Source organism: Lepidochelys kempii, chromosome 6 (genome assembly GCF_965140265.1).
Source record: "Lepidochelys kempii isolate rLepKem1 chromosome 6, rLepKem1.hap2, whole genome shotgun sequence".
In the NCBI taxonomy this organism is placed as follows: Eukaryota; Metazoa; Chordata; order Testudines; family Cheloniidae; genus Lepidochelys; species Lepidochelys kempii.
Genome location: NC_133261.1, coordinates 77,286,217 through 77,308,730, shown reverse-complemented (window position 1 = coordinate 77,308,730; position 22,514 = coordinate 77,286,217). Strand labels below are relative to the sequence as shown.

General features: G+C 41.3%; 1 protein-coding gene across 3 annotated transcripts in view; it reads left to right on the top strand.

Annotated features, from left to right (window-relative positions):
- Positions 1 to 2,102: 2,102 nt before the first annotated feature.
- Positions 2,103 to 22,514, top strand: part of FAM98B (family with sequence similarity 98 member B) — a 46,990-nt gene continuing 26,578 nt past the window's right edge. For 2 of the 3 annotated variants that reach the window (XM_073348852.1, XM_073348854.1), the window contains exons 1-5: positions 2,103 to 2,215; positions 4,461 to 4,609; positions 7,118 to 7,252; positions 8,811 to 8,989; positions 22,177 to 22,257. In XM_073348852.1, the coding sequence (XP_073204953.1) occupies positions 2,151 to 2,215; positions 4,461 to 4,609; positions 7,118 to 7,252; positions 8,811 to 8,989; positions 22,177 to 22,257 (609 nt within the window). In that variant the 5' untranslated portion in view covers positions 2,103 to 2,150. The remainder of the gene's footprint in view (positions 2,216 to 4,460; positions 4,610 to 7,117; positions 7,253 to 8,810; positions 8,990 to 22,176; positions 22,258 to 22,514) is intronic. The other variant, XM_073348853.1, reaches the window with a different exon arrangement.

The window sequence follows — 22,514 nt, the reverse complement described above, 5'->3', positions numbered from 1 at the left end:
CTTTAAAGGTTCTTGGGGTACCCAGGACTGTGAGTCACCTTGTTACTCCCTGCCACCAGCAAAAGGGAGTCATGCTTGTGCTTAACTGGGTGTCAGCTCCCTAACACCACCAGCTTGTCAGCCGCTTAAGCACTCTCCTCTGGGGGCTATGCCAGGCCTTACTTTGCCTTGCAGGTTAACAATATGTCCATCCTAGTCCCTGAGTCTCCTGTAGTGTTCAGTCCTTTATTCACTCAACACTTACAGAAATGCCAGGTCTGCTGTCTCCAAAGGAACAATATACACGTCAGCTTGTAAGATTCAGCTCAGGAGCAGCATTTTGCTTAATATCACAGCACTTAGATATATTTATAGTGAAAACAAGAATAAATTTATTACCAAAGCTTCAAGATAAGTGAGAGTGAGTTAGGAAACAAATAATTACATAGAAAATTATAAAATGCTTTTCTAGAGAGTAAACTTAACTAACGGGTTAATTTCCTGCCTAAAGAAACTTTATCTCACCCAAAGTCTTCTGCAGTGTTTTCAGCCAAGGCTGGCTGTGATCCTGTTTTCATGAATGCAAATATGGCGTTCGTTTACTTCCAAGGTGCAGGATGAGGGTGGTGTCTGCTTTGCCTTCTACATGTACCCCCCCCCCCCCCGAGTTAATTGTCTGTACTCAGAGCCAGGATAACCACCTATGGCTTATTTTTTCTGTGTGCTGCTTTTCAGTTGACTTTACATCTCTTTATGAACATTTGTATGTAAATGGGAATTCATTGTTGGCGTACAGTGCTTCATTTACATCCCTACAGAGACAGACATTCCTTATCTCCTGTCTTTAGAGGAAAACCTGTTTTTCACCTCTGCTCGTAACTAATTCCTTGACACAGACTTTAAAACCATATTTTCAGTATATACATGTAACTCCTTAAACAGTATCTGTACATACATTTCACAATGCTATTAATTATCAGTGTGACCCCCAGCTTTCATTTAAGACCTCACTTGACATTCTTTGGTGAACCAGGATGTACATAACAGAATCAAGATATACCGGTAGCCTTCTTGCCCGCTGGCATTAAGGGTTTCTTAGGCCACATTCTCATTACTGACAGGTTTCAGAGTAACAGCCGTGTTAGTCTGTATTCGCAAAAAGAAAAGGAGTTTCCACGGTATGCATCCGATGAAGTGAGCTGTAGCTCACGAAAGCTCATGCTCAAATAAATTGGTTAGTCTCTAAGGTGCCACAAGTCCTCCTATTCTCATTACTGAGTACCAGAAGAAGTCCTGATGAGTGCCCACGTGTCAGGGAAGACTGACTGGGGCAGTCTATGGAGGGAGATCAGAGACCAGGTCAGTGCTGTGGGGCAAAGGTGGGAAGACATGAAAAATAATTTGTTTTTAAAATGCACGTGTAAACTCTGGCCTCCTTTATCCTTAACATCCACCTCAGTCACCCTGCTCTGAGCTAGAAAGCTTCCTGCAGAAGCCAATCAGGGATACTCCAGCCTCCCGTGCCTCTGGGAGGCAGCCTGGGGAAGGCTGGGGCTGGGGCAGAGTGAGGCTTCCCCCCATGCCGCCAGGACACCCCACTTCCTGCCCCAAACTGCCGACCAGTTTCCTCGGGCCCTGTATGGAGATGGGGGGTCGGAGGGGCCCTGGCTCTGTCCTGAGCATTTCAGGAAGCGCCTCGGACTCTCTGTGCCTATCTGGTCAGTAACGTTTGAAGCTCCCCCTTTCAGCGCGTCCCCGCAACGGGAGGCCTGTGTGGAGAAGGTGCCGGGCCTGGCTCGCTCGCTGTCGGCCAGCAGCGCCCAGCGTCCCCAGACGGGCGGCCGGGCCTGTGTGAGGGAGCGGCGGACACCCGGCGCCGTGCGGGGCGGGGCCTGTGTGAGGGGGAGGGGGAACCCGAAGCGAGGCGGGGCGGGGCCTGTGTGGGGAAAGCCGAGGCCGTGCAGGGGCGGGGCCTGTGTGGGCGGGAGGAGGGAAGCCGAGGCCGTGCAGGGGCGGGGCCTGTGTGGGCGGGAGGAGGGAAGCCGAGGCCGTGCAGGGGCGGGGCCTGTGTGGGCGGGAGGAGGGAAGCCGAGGCCGTGCGGGGCGGGGCCTGTGTGAAGCCGGGAGCCGGACGGGGCGGAGTCTGGGGGCGGCGGGGCCGCGCCGGCAGCATGAGGGCGCGCGAGCAGGAGCTGAAAATGGAGAGCGACGTTCTAGACGCGCTGGAGGCTTTGGGGTGAGTGGGGGGGGCGGCCGCCGGGCCTGTCCGCCGGGCCTGTCCGCCGTTCCCGTTGTGCAGAGGCTCCGTGGGCCGCGTTTGCAGGGGAGGCGGGGTAACAGTCGCTCCCCGCTGCCCCACTTCAGCAGCCCGCACTGGATCCTCTGCGCCACAGTCCCTCGCTTCAGCCCCTGAAGCCTTGTGAGCAGCTCGGCCTCCCCCGGCGCTGTCCGCCTGCGACTGGGGCTGCTCCGGCGGGACTCGGAGCGACACGGGGGCGGCAGCCCCGGCGTGTCTCTGGCACCGAGAAATGGCCCCCAGCTGGGACCTGAGGGGAGGGGGGGAGCGAGAGTGGGAAGAAGGGGAAACTGCGGCGGAAGGAGCATCCCCAAGGGGATCCTGGGGGGCCAGCGGTCTGTGTTGATTTAAAGAGTTGTGCGTGCCCCCTCTTTCCCCCCCCCCCAGCAGGGTGGGTGAGAAGGGGGTCGGGGTGCTGTGGTCCGGCCTGGGAAGGACCGATCCTCTGGAGGGGGCCGCGGGGAGGGGGGGGAAGGTGTGGGGATGGGTATGGGAGAAGTGGGCACACAGGCTTGAGGGATGGGTGCAGGGACTTCGTCAACCATAGTGCGTGTGTGTTAACCTGGGAGATCTGGGTAATTCATCTGTGTGTTGTGCTTACCCTGTCAGAACCTTATTTTGAAAGGGGAAGAGGGCTAGTGTGCTCTAGCATGTGACACTTCTGTGGGAATAAAATAAACTATATATATGTATCTATCTCATGATAAAGGATTCCACAAAATGACTATTGGAAGACTAGAAATCAATAAATGCTAAATGGTACAAGTAGTGGATGTGTGTTTTTCTCCAATGTATTCATTCAACTTTGTCTTCCTTAAAGTAAGTCCTACTGCATTCCATTTGTTGGGAATAGTTCTGAGTATAGGGTACCCATCCTGCAAGTTGCTCCGTGTGGGTGGAAACTTGGACCCAAGAGGAGCCCTATTGAAGTCAGTGGGGCTCCATAGAGGCACATACAGTGCACTTCTCAGAATTGGGCCTTAAGATTTCAAAATAACCCTTTTGTGATAAAGTGACTATCAAGAATACAATCACATAAATTGGTAAGATCTTGGATGTTTAATAGAAAATAGATTTAGATCATATTCTATGGAAAAGCAAGACTTTCTTTACCTTTTACTACCTATTTGACTCCTATTTAGAGTTAATCATTTGATGGGTTTGACCATATTAGGATAGTGAAAACTATATATATTTATTTCTCCCTCAAGTGTAATCATGAAATAGAGATCTCAGATGCACATCTCATGGAAGAGTTACACTAACACTCTGTGTCTGTAAAGCTAGAAACAATGACCAACATTGTTAGCTTGCATGAGATTATGAAAAGGCAATGAAGATATTTCTTCTGTTCTATATAGGTTCTATATATGTGGTGTCTGAGCACCTATATGCTATTAGGAGACCAAGCAAGAAGTAAAGGAGAAATCTATGTAGCAGGGCCTTTTACTTGGTACAGAAATTCGTCAAAACAGAATCCCACAACAATAGAATGTGCCAATCCTGAAAAAGCCTAGCTTCTTTGAACTCTGCTAGAGATAATGATTTGAAGAAATGAAAATAAGGATGAGTTTACAGTGTAATTTTAAAAATTGCAATGAGAACTGTTTTTAAACATTTCCCTATAGTACCTGAACCCCAAAGGTTGCAGCACCAGGAACCTGAAAGTGAAATATATTATGAGCAAAATGAAAGAGATTTCATTTATTTTCATTGTCCAAACTCAGGGAAATGCAAAAAGTAAACAGGGCATAAATAATGAGAAGTACATTTGATTTTCAAATTATTTCATTGCTAGTAATTTGAAGTAATAGGTAAAACAGTTTTCTTTACAATTTTTTTTAAATTGACTAAGTCCATTTAAATTGTGTCCTGATTTATAATCTCTTCAACATAGTCCAAATCTTAAATAAAAGTATAAATACGTCTAAGTGGTTTTACATATCTGTGATATTTAAACACATGCATACTTTCTGCATTGTCAGAAGATCAACACTAGTGCAGCATAATTTCTTTTACAATATTTAACATTTAGGAAAATTTGTAAGAGATGTGAATTATGAATTTAGTGATTCAAAAAATTGTAATGGATTAATCCAGTTTCTAACTGCGAAACAATTTTACATGAAAATAAATTTAAAATCCAGGTGCTGTATTTGTCAAATTTTTTTTCCCCCCTGTTCAGGTATGAAGGTCCCCTGTTAGGGGAGGAAGCACTTAGCAAAGCAGTAGAAAATGGATTATCTTCACCAGACTTTTCTGAGCTTTGTGTTTGGTTAAGTTCTGAAATAAAATCAGTGTGTGACCTGGAAGAAAGCATCACTTCAACAGCTGGTATTTCCACAAAATTTGAACTTTAATTTATTGAAATAATGTAGTGGTTAAGACTGTTTATTTTTTATAATTTATATTTTGCTTAATAATAACCTTTTAATCTTAGTCAAAGAAACAGTATTGATGCTTAGGAGTAAGATAGTTGTAGTAAAGAACAAACCCAAGGGTAAAACTCATGTGTTGGTGTGTTCTGTTTTTAATTGTTTAAAATTTTCTTAAATCTTACTATAAAAAGACATTCACATACAACCTACAAATGATTGTAGACTTTATATTTTTGTGATTGAAATGGTAAAGCAATATGTACGTACCTCATTTAGTTAAGTTTTCCCTCCATAACTTCTTTATGTGAAAACATCCCACGAGGTAGACTCATAGACATTAATGCCAGAAGGGACCATCATGATCATCTAGTATGACCTTCTGCACGTTGCAGGCCACTGACCTCTTCTGCCCACTCCTGTAATAGACCTGTAATCACTGCCTGAGTTACTGAAGTCTTCAAATCATGAGACTCCTCCATTATAGAGCATCCACCATTTATGCTAGTTTAAACATGCAAGTGATACATGCCCCGTGCTGCAGAGGAAGGTGAAAACCCCTGGGTTCTCTACCAGTGTGACCTGGGGAAAATTCCTTTCTGACACCAAGTAAGGTGGTCCGTTACACCCCAAGCATGTGGGCAAAACCCACCAGCCAGCCAGCTGGGAAAGAATTTCCTGTAATAAGTCAGAGCCCTCCCCATTTAGTGTCCCATGGACTGTTGGAGATATTTGCTACTAGCAGTCGCAGATTGTCTATATGCCATTGTAGGCAGGTGCATCCGATGAAGTGAGCTGTAGCTCACGAAAGCTTATGCTCAAATTTGTTAGTCTCTAAAGTGCCACAAGTACTCCTTTTCTCATACTACCCTCCATAAACTTATCAAGCTCAGCCTTGAAGTCAGTTAGGTTTTTTTACCTCCACTACCCCCCTTGGAAGGGTGTTCCAGAACTTAACTCCTCTGATGATTAGAAACCTTTACCTAATTTCAAGCCTAAATTTATTGATGGCCAGTATATGTCCATTTGTTAGAAAAAATCATTAAATACATGTATTTATAGAGAAAGTCAGCCTTCTTTTGATTAGGCTAGTGGTTTTCAACCTTTTTTGCATTTTCAGACCCCTAAAAAATTTCAAATGGAGATGCAGACCCCTTTGGAAATTTTAGAGTCTGCGGACCCCCTGAGGTCTGCGGACCACAGGTTGAAAACCACTGGGTTAGGCTGAACAAGCAAAGCTCTTTGAATCTCCTATCATAAGGTTGGCTTTCCATTCCTCCGATCATGCTAGTAGCCCTTCTTTGGTCCTGTGATCAATCAGTAGACCTCGGTCTTTCTCGTCCTCTGTCACTTCCAATTAAATCCCCAGTTTATAGGAAAAATTTCTGTTGTTCGTTCCTAATTGCATGACCTTCCACTTTGCACTATTAAATTTCATCCTATTACTACGATTAGTGCCCTACCAAATTCACAGCCACAAAAAACGCGTCACAGACTGTGAAATCTGGTCTCCCCCTGTGAAATCTGTATAGTATAGGGTAAAAGCACACAAAAGATTAGATTTCATGGGGGAGGCCCAGCATTTCTCAAATTGGGATTTCTGACCCAAAAGAGAGTTGCAGGGGAGTCACAAAATTATTTTAGGGGGGTTGCGGTATTGCCACCCTTACTTCTGCACTGCCTTCAGAGCTGGGTGGCCGGAGAGTAGTGGCAGTTGGCCAGGTGCCCAGCACTGAAGGCAGCGACCCGGCAGCAGTGGTGCAGAAGTAAGGGTGGCAATACTATACCATGCCACCCTTTCTTCTGCGCTGCTGTTGGCAGTGGCTCTGCCTTCAGAGCTGGGCTCCCAGCTGCCACTCTCCAGCTCCCCAGCTCTGAAGGCAGCACTGCTGCCAGTAGCAGTGCAGAAGTAAGAGTAGCAGTATTGCGATCTCCCCGCCATAACTCCTTTTGGGGTCAGGACCCCTACAATTACAACACTGTGAAATTTCAGATTTAAATAGTTGAAATCATGAAATTTACTATTTTAAAAACCCTATGACCGTGAAATGGACCGTGAATTTGGCAGGGCCTTAACTATGATCTATGATTTTTGATATAAAAATGACACCCATGTTATGGTTTGAAGGGAAAATAAAGCCTATCCCACTCACCTTACACTCGATGTAAACTACTAGTCCACTTCAACTGATTGCGTTGGTTCCTTGCGTTGGGGGATCATTATAGTATTGTCTTCTGGTTTTGAAATATGAAGGTGTTATGGTTTCTTCTAATTTAAAATTCTTGCTTATTTATGCATAGGACTCCGTTTTTAATTTAAGATAAAGTCCTATTGAATTGGTCATAAACTAATATGTTATGTTTAAACTTGTAATTATAATTAATTTTTCTTAATAACAAATTTGAGTTTAAAATAAAAAAAAAACTGCTGAATTTTGTAGTGGATTTTTTTTCTTATTTTCTTAAGGTGGGGAAGATGTAGAGAGTTTCCAGCTTGAGATTAGTGGTTTTTTAAAAGAAATGGCTTGTCCGTATTCAACACTTGTGTCTGGAGACATTAAGGACAGGTTAAAAAAGAAAGAGGATTGTCTTAAACTCCTGTGTAAGTTGCAACAATTTTCACTCTTGCAATAATATTTACTTTTTGTAAGCTCTTTGTCTTCTTTAATCTTTTGCATATTTATCTTCTCTAACATCATAGTTTGTTTCACGTTTTTGGTTGCTTATCTTCCACTGTCTTCAGTGTTGATATTTCTTTTGCCTCATATTTGTCTTCACAGTTATGTTCTGTAGCCCTTGATCTATAAGTATAACTCAATGGGAGTTTTGTGCAGTAATTAAGAACACCCAGTAGACTTCAGGGTTCAAGTGGCATAGAAAATACTAGTTTTTTAACATCAGTGATGCTCCACCTCCCCCATTCTGAGTGTCAGAATACGCTGTTTTCTGGCTGCTAATTATATTACACACCAAAAACCATGTTAAAAGATCATTAACTTTTCAAAGTCAAGCATGCAAAAGTTAGAAAATACCAGCATAAATGTTGCCTGTGCATCTGCATGTGAGTGCTTTAGCTGAGATTAAAGTAGCTAAGATCTCTGGAGATTCCATCAGCACTGAGCATGCTGCAGCCATTCACAGTTCCTGTGTGTCACCAGAAAGTACCTGTGCCATCCCAACAGAATAACTGCACATGCTCCACCCTGGAGATCCAGGGAAAGTCCAGCTTCTTCCCTGTAACAGCTGCTTCGAGTTAGGTATGGCAGTGGAACTGAGAGAAAGGAGTCTGTCTCACCTGTGCTCTCAGTGACCTCCCTGCTGGCACCTAGGTAGCGTGGAGGAAGAAACTGCCTGACTCAAATGTAAAGGGGACGAGAACTGGACCTCTGGGACAGGGAGATACATTGGGGTAAGGAACCCAAGGGACTGTCTGGACAAGGACACTGGCACTGCAAGCTTCCCCTCCACACACATATCACTGGGCTTCAACTGGTTGGATATAGAGGATCAGACTATGACTTAACTTGTAACTTAAGTGTAGACCAGGCCTGAGGTTGCAAAGTCAAGTGCTCAAAAGTTAGGAAATGCTAGAAATTAGCTTGTCTGTCAACCTTAATTCATGCTGTATAGATTATGATACAGTCTTTAATGACATCACATAGGCAACCTCAGTTGTGACCTTTCATGACTTTTGAAGCCACCTTGAAAAATTTCAGCCCAGCCGATTAAAGTTTGGCAAAGTTTTATAAACAACTGAAAACGGGGTTGTGTAATATGACATGTTAGGCAATCTTAATAGGTGGCATTGCCAGTTCCACATATAAGGGCAATATTTTGAGGGTTTTTAGAGGAAATATAACTCTTTTTTGATGAATCTGAAAAATGTATAAGAAAATCCCATATTAGAGAAAAACAGAATTATATTGGTGGTCTTTGTCAGGAAGGAAGTAGGCCTCTTCCCAAAAAACTGAGTACCAATCAGTTACATGCTTATAACTCTAATACGTTTGTATAAAGTAGTAGCTCATTGACATTTTTCATTCTGCCTACTTCTTTTCTGATACGTTTGTATTACAGTACGTTTTATTTACTATGAGAATACCGGCACAAAAATATTCAAGATGTCTTAAAGATGCTATTATAACACTTTTTCTCTCTAGTATTTTTAAGTACAGAGCTTCAAGCTTTACAAATATTGCACAGCAAGCAACTTAAAAGTTCTCATTTGGAAAAGAATAACGAAATCTATCAGGAAGTACAAACTCTCTGTGACGCGCTGGGCCTATCAAAGTCATCATCTTCTGACATTCCTCTCTTGTTAAGCAATGTGGAGTCAAAGGTACAGAATTTTTAATCTTTTTAAATATTCTTTTACTATATGACTTAAGTGTGAGACCCAACCTTCTAGTTCATTAAAGTCCTGTCCAACTAGCACAAAGGTATTCTGGTTTTGAAAATAGTTTAACACTCTCTAAACTATATGTAACTGTTTTACACTAACCCATTTCCATTACTATGTTAAATACGTGTGCTGCACTCACAATGAGATGTGCTTTGTACCTGGTGATGTAGACTTTTCAGTCTATAGCTTTGTGGGACAAGGTGAAGTAGTGTACTAATTTTCCTGATACGCAATGCAAGTCATTTTAAGTAGTAAAGGGGGAAAGTTTTTATGTTAGGTGCACATAACTGGTTGTGCAAAATTTATTTGAATAAGTAGTGATCCAAATATGTATGTATGTGTGTTTATGCGAAGATGATCATATCAAACCTCCACTTTTATTTCTTGGTTTGAAAATATTTACAAGTACTTACTTCGTGAATGCCATTCTGTGAATTGTGGAATTGCCTGAAAGAGCCTGACTAACCTAAGTTAGCCACTTCACCAAACAACTTAAGGAAAACCGTTTGAGACTTTACCCCACCAAGTTCTAACTTGTTTGATTCTAAATTGACTTCTGTGCTGTAGAATATAGAATAGGCTTTAGTTTCTTATATCATTTTTAAAAAATAATTTAAAATGATTAAGTGTTAAAAGGAACACCAGTATGCATTTCCATCCCTCAGAGTCCTCTCCACTCTTGAGTGTTGTTTGGCTTTCGGTGAGTTCCTTCTGGGGTCCCAGGTCCTTTCCCTGATCAGGAAAAGAAGCTTGAGATGGGAAAATGGGGTCCAGGAGAATCTCCTCTCACTACTGCAACAACCTCCCTTTACCTTGTTCAGAACCAGTGGTTTAAAGGTTCTCCCTCTTCAAAGAACCTTTGTTACCTAGAGTCTGTATTTAAAAAAAAGAAAAGGAAGTTCTAACACCATGTTTTTCCCCTCCCTCTGAGCATTGTCTACAATGCTCCAAGCACTCTGCTCTCCCAAGACCATTGCCTCCCCTGGATGCGTTGCTGGGTGGGATCTGAGTTACTACAGAGAGTTCTTTCTTGGGTGTCTGGCTGGTGAGTCTTGCCCACATGCTCAGGGTTTAGCTGATTGCCATATTTGGGGTCGTTAAGGAATTTTCCTCCAGGGCAGATTGACAGAGGTCCTGGGGGGTTTTCGCCTTCCTCTGAAGCGTGGGGCACGGGTCACTTGCTGGATGATTCTGTGCACCTTGAAGTCTTTAAAAAAAAACATGATTTGAGGACTTCAATAGTTCAGACATACGTTAGGGGTTTGTTACAGGAGTGGGTGGGTTAGATTCTGTGGCCTGCATTGTGCAGGAGGTCAGACTAGACTATCATAATGGTCCCTTCTGACCTTAAAGTCTATGATTCTTTGTTCCTTCTTTTCTGCTGTGGATTTTCAACTGATCAACCCCTTCTCCTCTAGAGCAGTGGTTCTCAAAGCCGGTCCGCCGCTTGTTCAGGGAAAGCCCCTGGCGGGCTGGACCGGTTTGTTTACCTGCCGTGTCCGCAGGTTCGGCCGATCGCGGCTCCCAGTGGCCACAGTTCGCCGCTCCAGGCCAATGGGGGATGCGGGAAGGGCGGCCAGCACGTCCCTTGGCCCACACCGCTTCCTGCGGCCCCCATTGGCCTGGAGCGGCGAACTGCAGCCACTGGGAACCGCAATCGCCTGAACCTGTGGATGCGGCAGGTAAACAAACCAGTCTGGTCCGCCAGGGGCTTTCCCTGAAGAAGCAGCGGATCGGCTTTGAGAACCACTGCTCTCTAGACAACCTGGGTAGAACTGGCTTTCCCCTAGACTGCAGACATCCCATTGTTTTAAAGTGCTCCCATTTGAAGGGAAGGCTATTCAGTTTTAATGACTCTCTTGTTCCTGAGCCCTGAGATATGTGACACTAGCACAGGTAACAAATGACTTGTTCAGTGATAGAGCAATTTCATAGAATCAACCCAAATTCACAGATTTCACATAGACGCATTTCCCAGACTGTCATGATTGTCTTATTGTAAAATGGGAATTATTATTTCAGAAGGATGTATGCTTTTATTTCGGCTGCCAGTATTGGTCTCAAATGCTGCAAATGCAAAAGATATTGTATTAGTATGGTGAGACTGGTAACGCCTTGCATTTTAAATCCCTGAATCCCACAAATCAAAGTATTCTTTCAGCCATGTAACTTTTCTATTGTTTTCAAGGACGTGGCTGTACAACAGGCTAGATTACATAAGTAAATCAAGATATTGACCCATTTTTCAAAATCTTTGCGAATAACAGACACAGTAGCCTAATTAGGCTTACTTGTAGGGCTGTCAAGTGATTGAAAACATTAATTGCAATTAATCGCACTGTTAATAATAGAATACCATTTATTTAAATATTTTTGGATGTTTTCCATATTTTCAAATATATTGATTTCAATTACAACACAGAATACAAAGTGTACAGTGCTCACTTTATATTTTATTACAAATGTTTGCATTGTAAAAAAGAAACAAAAGAAATAGTATTTAATTCACCTGATACAAGTACTGCAGTGCAATCTCTTTATCATTAAAGTTTTACACTGTTTTATTTGTGAATGCAGTTATTTTTTGTACATAATTCTACAAGTCCACTCAGTCCTACTTCTTGTTCAGCCAATCGATCAGACAGACAAGTTTGTTTACATTTGCAGGAGATAATGCTGCCCACTGCTTGTTTACAATGTCACCTGAAAGTGAGTTTGCATGGCACTGTTGTAGCTGGCATCACAAGATACTTACGTGCCAGATGCACTAAAGATTCATATGTCCCTTCATGCTTCAACCACAATTCCAGAGGACATGCTTCCATACTGATGATGGGTTCTGCTTGATAATGATCCAAAGCAGTACACGCTGATGCATTTTCATCATCTGAGTCAGATGCCACCAGCAGAAGGTTGGTTTTCTTTTTTTGTGGTTTGTCTTCCGTAGTTTCCGCTGCAGTGTGTTGTTCTTTTAAGACTTCTGAAAGCATGTGCTACACCTCATCCCTCTGAGATTTTGGAAGGCGCTTCAGATTCTTAAACCTAGGTGAAGTGCTGTAGCTATCTTTAGAAATCTACATTGGTACCTTCTTTGCATTTTGCCAAATCTGGAGTGAAAGTGTTCTTAAAACGAACATGTGCTGGGACATCATCTGAGACTACCATAACATGAAATATATGGGGAGTGTGACAGGTTTCAGTCGGTCCTCCAAGCCCATAGGGGACGATGGAGAGCTATGGTCCCACTGGCAGGCCTTAGTCACACCTTTCGGGCACTGGGGAATTAGTGGGAAAGGTGTGCTGGCAGGGGAGCGCCGGCACGAGTCTGCAGCGCGCCCCTCAGGCAGGGGAGCGCTGGTATGGGTTGGTAGCGTGCAGTTTTGCTACCCAAGGCAGGTTGGCCGGGGTAGGGGAACGCAGGCCCACCCAACTCCACTGCGTTCCAGCCCAGAGCTCTGACAGTGGCGGGAGGCGAAGGTCCTGCTGCTTGGTCAGCAGGGGGCCATCCGCGCCCCGCTGACCAAATACACCCACCACACGGTGCAGTTCTGCCCCTGGGCTAGTTCCTACCCAGTCTCTCAAGCGGGTCTCTCCGGTCCCTCCAGCTCGTCCGGGTATTCCGCTGCTGGCAGCTCCAGCTCCTTCTCTGTGTTGGACTGATGCTGGCCTGGGCTACAGCCAGGCCCCTCCAGGTCCTCCGGGTACTCAGTGGCTGGCAGTCCTGGTCGCCACAGGCCTTCCTCCTGGTCAGGTTCCTCCTGGGTTGGCAGCAGGATCATGAGGGAGCAGCCTGTGTCTGTCTCCTTCCCTGGTGCTGCCCTCACTGGGCAAAGGGCCCCGCCCTTTGTACTTCCTGTCCCACCCCTCCCCTTCCGGGGATTGGCGTAAGCTTGATCTGGCCCCGCCCACTCAGGCTGAGAGGGTGGCTCTTTACTGTCTGGTTCGGAGGGAAACCACCCTGGCTCCCTACAGGGAGACATACAATTCTCCCCCAAGGAGTTGAGTCACAAACTTATTTAACACACTTTTTTTTTTTATTTTTAATGAGTGTTGTCAGCTTGAAAGCATGTCCTCTAGAATAGTGGCTGAAGCGTGAAGTGACATATGAATCTTCAGCATATCTGGCACAAAAATGCCTTGCAATGCGGGCTACAAAGGTGTCATGTGTATGCCTGTTCTCACTTTCAGGTGACGTTGTAAATAAGAAGCCGGCAACATTATCTCCTGAAAATGTAAACAAACTTGTTTGTCTTAGCGTTTGGCTGAAAAAGGAGTAGGACTGAGTGGATTTGTAGTCTAAAGTTTTACGTTTTGTTTTTGAGTGCAGTTATGTAACAAAAAAAAATCTACATTTGTAAATTGCACTTTCAGGAGAGAGATTGCCCTATAGTACTTGTATGAGGTGAATTGAAAAATTTATTCTTTAAAAATTTTTACAGTGCAAATATTTGTAATAAATAATATAAAGTGAGCACTGTACACTTTGTATTCTGTGTTGTAATTAAAAGCAGTACATTTGAAAATGTAGAAAAAATCCAAAACTGTTTAATAAATTTCAGTTGGTATTCTGTTGTTGAAAAGTGTGATTTAAACTGATTGATCACGATTAATTTTTTTGAGTTAAACCCGTGAGGTAACTGCAATTAATCGACAGCCCTACTTATTTGCCATCTCTTTTTAATCAACTGTTTTCTCTCCAGTTCTCAAGATCAATAAGATTTATGGGCAAGTAGCCCAGCCAGCAGACCTCTGTAAATTTAAAAAAAACCTCACATACAGTATGTCTACACAGTGATTTAAAAACCCGCGGCTGGCCTGTGCCAGCTGACTCGGGCTTGTGGGGCTTGGCTCGGGGATTGTTTAATTGCAGTGCAAATGTTCAGGTTCGGGCTTATGAGGTGGGAGGGTCCCAGAACCCGAGTCTAAACGTCCACACTGCAATTAAACTGCCCTGTGAGCCTGAGTCAACTGGCATGGACCAGCCATGGTATCTAATTTCAGTGCAGGCATATCCCTAGTGTGATTGCTTAAATCATGTTGTCAAAGTTATAAGAGACAACAAAAGAAATTTTTTCAAGCAAATAATTTTAAACCTACATTTTCAGCTCAGACTGATTACTTTGAATGTTTAGTACACACACAGCTGCTAGTACTAAACATTCCTATGTACTTTTGTGTGCCATGATGAAAACTTATACAACAGCATTAAAAGACCACTTCACTAGAAGTTGATTCAGGTTCACTTAGCATTAACAACTGCACTGCGTCTGCTGGTTTTACTGTAAAATTCAAAGAGGAATCCTAGATTCTAATTTAGCTGAAAAGGCCTTTGAAAAACCCTTTCACACTAGTAATACTCAATTTAGCAATGGGTATTATGTGAAGATAAAATTAATCATCTTCCTAATTGATTATCAAGTGTAATTCTATATGTCCCTTGACTAGTCCCTGTCATGTTTTTTCAGCAGATCAATATAAGCACTTTTAAAATTTACATTTGGTCTATATGCTAAAAAATATATAAAATGGAGCAGTATTTAATGTCAAATAAACATTATTTCATAATTCTGCCATAAAAGGGAGGTTGTCTGAGGTGGCTAGGCAAGAGCATGCAGGATAAGCAATTTCATCTTGTAGTTAGGCAGGCTGCTACAAGCCCTGTAGTCTGAACTGAAATTTGTGTGTGTACACGTATACATTTTTATTTATATATATATATATATATATATAAAAAAAGACACGCACCACGTCTGATATCATCAGTGAAATTGTTATACAATGTAAGACTGATATTCATGAGGAGCTCGGGGGGGGGGGCCTATATTGCTCTAGTTTTGAAACAAAAAAACCCTCTCATTCTGAATGTTGAGGTATAGAATGGGGAAAAATAAGGATCCAGCAAATATTCATCAGACTCTTACAGCTCCCAGGTCTATCATATCTGGCAAACTTGAAGGTTTATTTTTTCCAAAAAGATATCCTTTCATCTGCACGGATGTATAAAAATGTTACTGCTGTAACTTATGGAGAGTTACAACAGATACTAAAACAAACAGAAGATTCCAGTGCAAACTTTTCTTTTATGTGAAAACCATTTCGTACTTCTCTTCCAAAATGCCTGCCAATTCAGCAGTGAATTGATACCAGCTACGCTTGCTTTGGGGTCTTTATAGGTGTCAAAACGAGTGTATTAATCCATTGTGGCATATTCCATGCTGCTATTAAGAATTTAGTGTGCAAATGTTTCTTCACGTACTCATTTTATATTAAAGTTTTCCTTGTCCTAGTGCTTGAGAAATATTGTAGAATCTTTATGCATCTTCGATTTTATACCGCAGGGCTTAATTTTAAATGGCACAGATTCACAATTTATCTTGACATATCAGAAGGAATTCCATATATCTGTAGGGGGAGCAGCATTAGGAAGATAATAGTGATGCCTTTATTTTCTTAGTCTCTTAACAAAAAGCAATTTTTTAGAATTCGTGATTATGCCTTTCTTAGTATTAGTTGCTTGTAATCGTTCACTTGAAATAAATTCTTGGATTTTCAAATGTCTGTTACATTTGACTTAATTTGGTTCCATGTAAAATTGTATTATTAACTTATAATTTCATGTTTGTCATTTGTAATAGAAACTTACACTCTTATCGGTTTTATCCAATTTTCAAATGTGTTTGCTGTATTTCAACATGTCTGCTCTTTCTCTGTCTAGCCTCATCACCATTGTCAGTAGCTGTGGGAGTAGTTCTGAGAATAGTGTTTGATAGACTGCTGCTGCAAAGCCAAAGGGACAGATCACACATTGTATTTTGGTATGGCACATCAGAATGTTGATTGTGTTTTTAATAATGTCTCAGATTATTTTAAAGATAAGTATAAGTATAAAATCCAAACCGCTTTCTTCACTGTGACTATAACATTTATGGTGGAACAAATTTTGGACTTGAAGAGGTTGAAAATATCTCTTCGGATTTACATTTCTTATGGCAAACTGGTGCAGTGGTTACCAAACTATTTAAGACAGTGATACTCAGACCTCAGTGATTCAGGAGCCAAATTAGTAGTCAGCATTACCCAAAAGAACCGCAGTAGTGTGAATTCATTGTTTCATTTACTGTAGTACTATATATTTGTATTTAAACAGTATTGTTAAGGAAAAGTTAGCACATGTGACTCCATTTTGGTTTGGGGCCCACCATTGTCTAAAAGCAAGCACATCATGCACCAGGAGGAGTGATAATTAGATACTGCATCCCTGTGAAAATCCTCCTCCTTGTCTCCAGCCTGCCTTGACTCCCAGTATCTGGTTTTTTGTCGGTCTCTAACTCCCTATCTCCTGGCCTTTGATGTGAGGCCTCCCATCCTGATGATAAAAGTTACTGATGCATGGCTTTAGGACCATACTGTGTAATTAACATACTGGTTTAGCACGAGGAATGCACCAAGCAGGGATAGGTGGTATATAAGAAAAGGGTTTGTTTATTGGTTAAGGTTTCCGATGCACGAGGGCAACATGCTTTGCTAAGAAGTATATAACCTTTGTATAACCTGTATTCAGGGTCCCCTCCTGGCTAGCAGGGGGGCACCACGCTCGAGCGTAATAAACTCAGTGTTTTTTGGGAACTCTGCAGTTGTGGACTTTGTTTATGTGCCTCAGCCTAGATCCGAACTGTGCGTGTCCTCTCAGGTGTAATCCGCAGCAGTTGTGTGCGTGTCCTCTCAGGTGTAATTCATAACAGTATGATGGGAAATATTTAGGTTTTTTTATGTGTAATTCTCATAGTAAAATAGCTGACCAAGTATTTTATCAACTAAAGTTGGTTAATAACATAGTAAAAGCATCCTGATTGGTTAATAACTTGGACTGGTCAATAATTAAATCACACAGTATTTTAATATAATGTGCTGCAAAGAGCCACAGGAGACATATTAAAGAGCCACTTGTGGCTCACGAGCCTCTGTCTAGGTATCATTGATTTAAGACAATGTGAAGAATCAAGTCAGTTTTTAATGCTGCAGTGACCACAATACTAGAATTATTTACTCCTGTTGGTAGGTTGAAAAATTAGTATGGGCACCTTGAAGTTTGCTTGTCAGGATGTTATCCTACTCTAGACTTGCCTTGGAGGGGTAAACTGAGGAAGAAACATTGACATTTAGTACAAAGGAAGCACAACTTTGGCATAAACACTGATCATCCAGGAGAGTCACAGGAACTTAGTATCCTGTGGTTCATACTTTTCTCACGTGCAAGATTGTGTGAATTTAATAACTGTTTGTAAAGGAACAAAGAAAAAGTGACTAACATCAATATGAAATAATAATATAAAGATTTTAAAATGTCTTCTGTCACCTAAGTGTTGCCTTATATACTGTGGTAATGTGTACAATAGAAAAGATCTAAATCCTTTAAGTAGTAGACAATGAAATGAAACACTAAAGAATGACCGAAAGCTTTTGAAAAAATATTTAAAAGTTGAAAAAAGAGGGAGTTACTTTCCTTTCTTGTGTTTTCATTATTTTTACAAAAGAGTTTTAGTTACATTTTCTGTAGTTTACTTTTTAAATTGAAGCTAGCATGTTGTCTTTAACATGACTAGTTTTCAAAAGCATGTTTATATGGCATTCACTAAACCTACAGTCTAACAATGAATAATGCACTTTAACATAACAACATAGTTATTAAAGAACATGGCAGATGTGTTCTGTTGTTATAGACTATATAACTGAACAGGTCAGAGTAGACGTGCATAAAAGTCAAGCAAAAAAATGTCTTTAAAGACTGACAAATACCACATCAACACAAGCTTCTGGTAAAAGGGGTGAGGAAGGAGAGAATGGATGTAAAATGTTTGATACTAATGGTTTTCATATGATTGTTTTGTAAATGTACGTGTCACTTTACAGATAGTGAAGGGTAAGTCTGCCCTTCGAGGTGGGGCGTGATTCCCAGTTTGAGGAGTCATACTTGTGCTAGCTCTCATCAAGCTAGTGTGCTAAAAATAGAATGTAATGGCAGGATCTAGCCTTTCCTGCATCTAGCCTCTCCTGCTGCTGCAACAGCTACATTCTGTTTTTAGTGTGCTAGCTTGATAAAAGCTAGGGCAAGGATGGCTCCTCGAGTTGAAAATCACACCACAGCTCAAAGTGTAGACATACCTTAAATCAATGTCCCTTTTCTGGAAGAGTTTACAGTGTAATGTAAGATAAATTAATGTTATAGTTCAACTCTTCGGGCCAGATTTTTCAAAGCATCAGAACCCTGATGAGCACATACAAATCTAATACTTTCACGAACAAGGGGTCAGGCAGAAAGAAAAACTATCCTTACCGTCTCTCATAAGATAGTATAGAAAAACCTCAGTGTGTATTAGAAGATGGAACTTTTAAAACTTATCCAAGAGCTACAGGCTTAAAAAAAATAAAAGGAAGAAAGCAGATTTAATGCATGGGATTTTAAATTGGTAGGTACAGGATAGCTGCATATTTTAAATAGATTTTAGTACAATATCCAGAAACTTGGCTGTGTCTTTTTAAACAGTAGAAAAACAGATCAAATGATTCAATGACTAACATTTACTAGAGGATACAAATAATCACAGAATTGCCCTAAAAATGCACAGTGATGACAGTGACTTTGGAAGAATATCTCTTAATTAGTCAAATGTGTGCTCCTGCAACTGTGATTTCTGGAATTATGATGGATCAGTTGTCTTTTAAGACTTTGATCTACTCATATGTTTAAGTACACAACAACCATATGCTGAGGTTGCTTTCATAATGCATGGTTCTAAATTCGCTTTAAAGGGTATGTCTTCACTGTAGAGTTAGCCTAGGCTCTTATCTGGGTATTTCTGCTAACCCCTTTCTGTTCCACATGCAAAATACCTGTGACATGAGTTTATTGGTCCTTTCTATTCAGGCTTTCTGGCTTGTTTGGGACAGTAGGCTAAAGCATGTAAGCTGCTTTCATACAGGCTGGTAACCCATCCAGTTTGCAGTGAGAACACAGACTAAAGCACATGTGTGCTGATAGTTGTCCAGTGCCTGCTCCCAAACTCCCCTGTGTGCCCAGACAGCAAACAAATTTTCCCACAACTCACTGGGAAGTGATCAGAGTGGTTTGGCTTGCAGCAGCACAAAGAACCATGGGATATTCCCCCAAAAGTCCTAGTGACACATCTCACCCGTGAGGACACAGTAACTTACATATGGCTTTGTAGTGTGGCTGCTCGCACCCAGACTCTGTTGATTGTGGTGCTGATGTGGCATACCCAAAATGTTGCTACTTTTTAAATTAATGTTGCTGACTAATAAAGTTGATTCTGGATGAAAGTGTGTATGTATTCTTTTAAACTCACAAAAGTATGGTATAGAAATTAGAGAAATTTTCACAGCTCATCAGTTTAATCTCCCCGCCAATACAAGGTTGTTTCCTCTAGAACATCTTACAGTTTTTGTTCATAAGAAACTAGACAATGGGGCATCTCACTTTGAGAACACTTTTTTTCTGATGTTTAAATTGTCTGTTACTTAGTTTCATTGCGTATGGTGTAGTCTACCTTTGTGTGTTGTCTGTGTTTATGGCTTCTTCCTAATAATTATTTGATATAGAGCCCAGAATTGTAGTCCCCTTGTGTAGTAACCCTATCCCATTGCAAATTCATCTCTGATTTGCTGTTAACTCTCGTTTCTAGGTCTCTTTCAGCATCAGAGCTTTCCAGGTTTTCTTTCCCACATTATGCTTGTTTTAGATTGATATAATATTTTTTCTTTTTCCTGTCGGATGTCTGGGTTTGTATTTTTTCCTAAGTGAATCTCACTTCGATACATTTTGCTCTTCTTTGTGATCTTATTAGAGCATTTAAAATTACATTTCTGTCCCCAACTGTGTGTGTGCGTGCAACTTCTTTTAGTGTCATTTCTAATGATCATTTAATGTGCTTCCTATTCCCTCTTCCCACCGATCCTTGCAGTTCACCAACTCTGCCACCACAAAGGTTGTTACTTTGCTATTTATTAACTTTAGTTAATCCATTTTTCACATCCCATGATAGTATTTATTTAAGCCAATTTGACTTTTGAGGCAGATGTTGTGATATGGTATACAAATAGTTTTACTAAAATCCAGGCACAGTGGCCAGACCCTTGGCTATGGCTAAGGAATGCGCAGCTCATGCTAGCGTGTGAACACATGGCTTTGAAATTCTCCTGATCCTGGTATGGATATACACGAGAGTGGTACCCCTGTTAATTTGGACAAGTCTGAAGTTGGCTGTAAATTATGCAGGCTGCTGATGCCCTCAAGGAGCCAGTATAGCAGATGGGGGATCAGTGGGGCATAAGGAAGCACTGGCCATGTCCTCTTTTCTTATCCACAGTCTTATTGTGAGCAGCACTGGGGAGGGGGTGGCAGAGGAGATTCTAAACTACCAGAGGATCACCTTACACTGTATAGCAGGCCATTTTGTGCTGGAGTCAAAGCAGTAAGTTTTTCCAGACAGTTTTCTATTCATTTCAGTGTGCTATTGGTTAACAGTCTGTAAGGCGAACTCACAGTTTGAAGAAACTTACTTCAGTGCCTTCTATCTGTGTCACTGATGACGTAAGGGAAAACAAACACAAAATACCATGTTTTCCAAAAGAAAAGTGGGGGAAAGGTTCTTGCTCTCCTCGGGCTATATAAACACTCATATATGAGACATACTGAACAGAAATTTTCCTCTTGGTTTTGTTGACACCAAGAAAAATAAAACCATGAATCAGATATTAAAAAAAGGAAAACGGGAAAGAATTAACTCACTTAAAAATATTGCTACTAAAATAGATTTCTTAACGCATTGATGATGCTGTAGATTTTGATTCCTAGTGACAGCCTAAAGCTTCTTAACAATTATTGCAAAGATCCTATAATGTATATAAAATATGGCAGCTCTCAACCCTCTGACAGAAAGGTCTAAGATTGTTGGAGTTTTAGTGGAAAGAGAATTTGGAATTTATCCTTATACCATGTATCTTCTTCAAATGCCTGTGTACATGCAGATAATTTCAGCCCTGAGGAAATGATCTGTTGGTTTGCCTTGGGTCTAGGGTTATAATGGCATCCTTTCTTATACTTCATAGAGTGTAAAATTGCGTCAGTTCTAGCTTTATTTTCATTTGTTTATTTGGACAATAATCATCCACAGTTTTGTGTATGTTTTAAAAAAAAAAAAAAAAAAAGAGGATATTGTCCCTTCTCCAAGCATCCCAAGTTCACATCCTAAATTTGCTATGGACCGTACTGTTCAGATGCGCAGAATCCTGCATAAAGGATCAAACATTTCAATAACTACCCACATAATTTCTACATGACTTTGAGGCCAATTGAAGAACTGCACATGAAGAAGACAGCTGAATGAAGAGCAAGCTTATATCAAGGTGGTATGGAACAGTTTGCTATGATGAAAGGGATGATGCAGCTAGAGCAGTTTTGAGGAAGGTAGAGGAGAGCATAGAGAACATAAGGGAAAATAAGAAACTAAAGGCAGAAGTGTAAGCAGGGGTGGTGCTGGTCAGACCTCTGAAGATAAGTCTGTAGAATTGAATACAGAAGAAAACTAATAATGGGATTAAGAGACAAGTGGCAAGACAAGATCATTAGCTACTACTTTTAATACTAGTGTTTATCTTTAGCTTCATATATGAGCATATATGCTCCCAAAATATTTCACTTCACAATTACTGATGGGTCATTTGGTGCTGGATTTCCTTGTTTCCAGCTGCTACATTGCATTAGATAGCTAAAATACAATAAATATTTCACTCCTTCTAATTTTCACTGTAAGTAACTGCCGAAGTTGTCACAGGGCTATTATGTGATTGTGGGTGGCCCACATAATTGCAGTTGACAGTGGAAGTGATCCATGAGACAGTTAAGATGTGGTCCCTGCTATGAAAATATTTAAGTGCTCCTCTTACAAGGCATGTTAGCAAGCTAAAATATCCTAGTCTAATTTTATATGAAGATAATGAACACTGCATAATAGGACCAATTTTTGGTAAAAACTTGTGCTGAAGTACGTTTGGGAGCATGAGTTGTTTTCTGAGAAGGGTGTGTGTGTTTGTGTGTTTTGTTTCAGATCAAGGACATTCTTTCAAAAGTAAAAAATACCCACATGGGGAAACCACTGCTAACAACACCTTTGAATCCTGATCAGATGGTAAAACCCCTCTCCATTTTACTTCCCTTATTTCATATAATCGGCAAAATTAATGCTGGTGACCTTATTTTCTGGCTTTTCATACTTGTTTTGCAGTTTCTATTTTAAGTAGTGTGATAGTGAATGTTCACAAAAAGAAAAGGAGTACTTGTGGCACCTTAGAGACTAACCAATTTATTTGAGCATGAGCTTTCGTGAGCTACAGCTCACTTCATCGGATGCATACTGTGGAAACTACAGAAGACATTATATACACA